At 40.2% G+C, this 4446-nt stretch overlaps 1 protein-coding gene across 1 annotated transcript in view; it reads left to right on the forward strand.

Annotated features, from left to right (window-relative positions):
- Agk (acylglycerol kinase) overlaps positions 1-4446 on the forward strand; it is a 73694-nt gene that overhangs the window by 30042 nt on the left and 39206 nt on the right. Inside the window, exon 5 of the mRNA XM_021164845.1 lies at positions 2837-2912. Coding sequence (XP_021020504.1) covers positions 2837-2912 — 76 coding nt within the window. The remainder of the gene's footprint in view (positions 1-2836; positions 2913-4446) is intronic.

The raw sequence follows: 4446 nt of genomic DNA on the forward strand, positions 1-4446 counted from the left end.
GTGTGTGTGCTTGTGAGTATAGGGGCCTGAGTGTGTGTATGGGAGGTGTGTGTGCTTGTGAGTATAGGGGCCTGAGTGTTTGCTCTTCCACTTTACTCTTTGAAGTAAAGTCTCACAGTACCGCTCAGAGCTTGCCATATCACGGCTGCTGTCCCGGACCAGCTTGCTTTGGAGATCCTTGTCCCTGTCTTCAGAGGCCCAGCTGGCCATCACAGCCACTGGGTGCTTATGTGGGTTTTGGGGATCTGAACTCCAGGTCTTCACACCTGAGCTTGTTCAGCCAGCCTTAGCCATCACTGAGACAACACTCCAGCCCCTGCTTACATTTTTAAAATTAAAGCAGGCTCTTGTTTGTAAATCCAATACTTTATCTAAAGGTGGGCAAAGGTGTAGCCACAGATGGCCTCCTATAGCAAGGTGAATCCCTGCATGCACCTGGGACACAGAGCTCTAAAACTCCCCAGCACTTTTGTTTTAAAGCTTTCACTATTTAATGGCCCCATTTTTGTCATTGTGGCTATGTACTAACACATAATGTATAATTTATTGTACAGCTCTCTCATTATGTAGGACTGGTTTAAAACTTCAGGAGAACTTTAAGAAACAAGGTAACTATGTGTTTACTGTTAATAAATAATACATTAAAGAAGTAATTATCTTGTGTGGTGCCTGAGTCTAGGAATTGCCGTAAGTACATAAAGTTTTTATTCAGGCCTGATGCTATTGCACCCTTAATTATGTAATAAATAATGTATTTCTTACTGGCAACACTTGCTTTTCAATCTGAAGAAAAGTCTTTTTGCTTTTATTTTAGAGGTTTCCTGAACTAGTGGCATCATACAAAGATGCGAATGAACAGCTCCTGCTCAGATTGCTTTCCTTAAGCTCACAGAGGTACAGCTCTGTTGTGACTGATAGTACAGAGTCAGGCTTCATCAGAGGCTTGCTTTTAGGAAATAGATCTGCTGTGCTCCCAGCTGCTCTGTTCTTACCATTCCAGCAGTAAAAGCATCCCTTATAATGTCCCTACCTTCCCTATTTTTCTGGGCTAGGTACAAACATGGTGAGGAGGAAAAAGGCAATTCATTTCCATGTCGATTTCTTGTTCATTCTGATGGGTGGCAAATATTCTTGATGATGACCAATGGTTCTGTGAGCTAACATCTCAGTTTCTATCCTAGTTCACGATAAGGACTGTTTGTTATATTGCCATTTTGTTCTTTTCAGTAAAGATGGTGAATATCTTCTGTGCTCAACTCCTAAGTATTCCTCTTTAGCTGCCTTTGAATTTCTCATATAAATATCATTAAGAAAGGGGCTGGAGAGATGGCTCAGTGGTTAAGAGTACTGGCTGTTCTTCTAGAGTTCCTGAGTTCAATTCCCAGCGACCACTTGGTGGCTCCCAACCATCTAATGGGGTCCTATGCCCTCTTTTGGCACACAGGTGTATATACCGATAGAGCATTTATACATTAAATCAATCAATCAATCTTAAAAAATATATATATCATTAAGAAAGGCAAAGCATGCATCATTGTATTTTAAGGAAATTGTATTTCAGTAAGACAGCTAAGTGAAAATGTGCATAGAAGTTAGATGTTTTAATACTGGTTTTGGGGTGTGTGTGTGTGTGTGTGAGAGAGAGAGAGAGAGAGAGAGAGAGAGCAAGCGAGTGAGAGAGAAACAGAGAGACAGAGACAGAGAAATTTATTTGATTTTTCAACTCTGCCATTTGTGTGGAGTGACTTTGCCACTTCTGCCTTTGATTCCTGGACTGTCTTGAGTTTTGACCTGCATTGGACTGGAGTGCAGTAATGGAATAATGTTCATGAGAAGTGCACAAGGCATCCAAAAAAGTGTCACAGCCACGTTGTTTGCCTTGTCTCAGAATTTACCTCTATGATTGGAAGAGATTTATTCCCTCATTCGTTTGTATACTAATCCATCATTTACTTAGTGAGTGCGTTTGAAATATCCCATCTGTCATCCTTGAAGTTGGCTGATTCAAGAATTAATAAGGACTGATATCTATTTTTGTAAGTTTCTTGAGTTGTCCTAATGACCATTTTGAAAGCTGTCCTCCTTGTATGTTGAAAGCATTGCTGATGAACAGGTGCATATCAAGTGCTAGCGGAATAAAGATGGGCTTCTGTGCTTGGGAGATGTAGACTGGCTTTACATTATCCTTGTTAGTCATCTATCCCAATAGATACCTTTTGCTTTTCCTTTCCTAGTAAAAATTCAGCTCTCATAGAAATACTTTTGATCTGTCTCTACAAGTTTAAAGATTTGGAATGAGCCCTAGTGTTTAAACTTAAAAAAAAAAAAAAATTGTGTCTTTTTCCAGAAGAGCGTTTGATTAGTAAGGGATTAAGTAAGTCTGTTCTGTTCCCATGGGCCATATAAATACTGTTACAGTAACTACCTCTGCTCTGCTCCTTATAGGAGAATATAAGGAAGTTCCAGTAGCAGACAGGCAGCTGCGAGAGTGTGAGCTGTGTGCGCTGCTCAGACAAGCCCTGCTTGATGCCGTGGTTATCTGTTCTGTTGCTGTATCTGGCGTTAGGAATTCTGCAAGGATCAAGCTTTGTTATTTTGAGTGGAGCTATATCTGTTGCTCATTGTTGCTCTAGAGAATGTAGCTTCCCAAATGTATACAAGCTGACTGTATGAGACGGGACAAACTTACTTTTCTCTCTATGGAAACTCACTGTTGAACTTCCTATTCTTGAACAAATAAAGCAGGTCTGTTCTCTAGGGCATGTGGTTACAGTTTTTATTCTCAGCTTGAGAATGTGTCTTAAAATACTGTGCTTTTTCTCCCCTTTGTCTACAGCAAAGCCAGAACTCTATTTGAAAAAAATGCTGCTCCAATTTTACACCTGTCTGGCATGGATGTGACTGTTGTCAAGGTGAGACTTCCTCTAGAGTCTTTAAGTACACAGGTCACCATTTTTAATGTATTCATGTGTTCTCTGCTCTTGCCTTCTAAGCAGAACCCAGTTTTAACTGAAGATAAGAGGAAAATCAATGTTTGTCTCATTCTATTCATTACTCAAAGCAGTTTTGTTTTCTCGTGACATGGTCAGCTTTGTATTTCAGCACAGACTCGGATGGGTGTTTGGAGGTCCTGATACTTTGCAGCAGGTAAAACTAACTCTCTCAGTTGTCAGAGTTCATCCCCAAAATACAAAACTCTCTACTTTGAGTGGTTTAATCTCTTGGTTTTCTTGGTAGTTCTACTAGCAGGTAAACATTTTCTTCCTGGTAAAAAAATTTGTGATAAATAATTTATAAAGTAAAATCATTAGAATTTTTTGATGTTTTAGGTAAGAAGAAAAAGGGACAAAATGAGTTAGAAGGAATTGTAAATTTTAGACAGCTCAGGTTTCCATTTTGATAACTTTAAGCAGCATATGTGTGAGTGTATGTGGTGTTCATTTAGTCAAAACCAGCCTTATGCTGTATTTATTGTTAATTAATTGAAGAAAATTGTGTGTATGTATGTGCACTGCATGTATACCTAGTGTTCACAGAAGCCAGAAGAGAACTATCAGGTCCCCTGGAATTATCAGGAACTGGAGCTATACATAATTGTGAGCCGCCATGTGTGTGCTAGGATTCAAAACATGATCCACTGGAAGAGCAACAAGTACTCTTAACTGTTGGGCCATCTCCGCAGCCCCTGCACCCTCCAGGGTTTTAAAACTGAGTTATTTTTTAAATTTTTTTTGTTTTTTAAAGTTATGGTTTAATGGCACTATATCTCCCTTCCATTTCCTCCCTCCAGACACAACCATATACCCCTCCTTGTGAAAATGGAGTTTCTAATGATATTTATTGATTCTTTGAGACTTTCATACAATATATTTTGATACTTTTCATTCCCCACTACTCCCTCTAACTCAGACCAGATCTACCTCCCCATCTGCACCCCCTAATTCTCTAACCCCTTCTAACTTCATGTCTCCTTTAAAACACAATCCGTTGACTCAATTTTGTGCTAGCATTCACTGGAGTAGGACCTACCAGAACCAGCTCTTAAGAAAACTATCTCTTCCTTCCCTAGAAGCCATGAATTGTCACTAGCTCCTTAATTACTGGTGGCAGCTCCTAAGCCCCTTTTTTTTTCCTTTTCTTTTTTTTTCTAATTAGGTATTTCATTTACATTTCCAATGCTATCCCAAAAGTCCCCCACACGCTCCCCCACNNACTCCCCCACCNACTCCCCCACCNACCCACTCCCACTTCTTGGCCCTGTTGTTCCCCTGTACTGGGGCATATAAAGTTTGCACGACCAAAGAGCCTCTCTTTCCACTGATGGCTGACTAGGCCATCTTATGATACATATGCAGCTAGAGACACGAGCTCCAGGGGGGTACTGGTTAGTTCATAATGTTGTTCCACCTATAGGGTTGCAGATCCCTTTAGATCCTTGGGTACTTT

The sequence above is a fragment of the Mus caroli genome, chromosome 6 (genome assembly GCF_900094665.2).
Source record: "Mus caroli chromosome 6, CAROLI_EIJ_v1.1, whole genome shotgun sequence".
NCBI classification, from domain to species: Eukaryota; Metazoa; Chordata; class Mammalia; order Rodentia; family Muridae; genus Mus; species Mus caroli.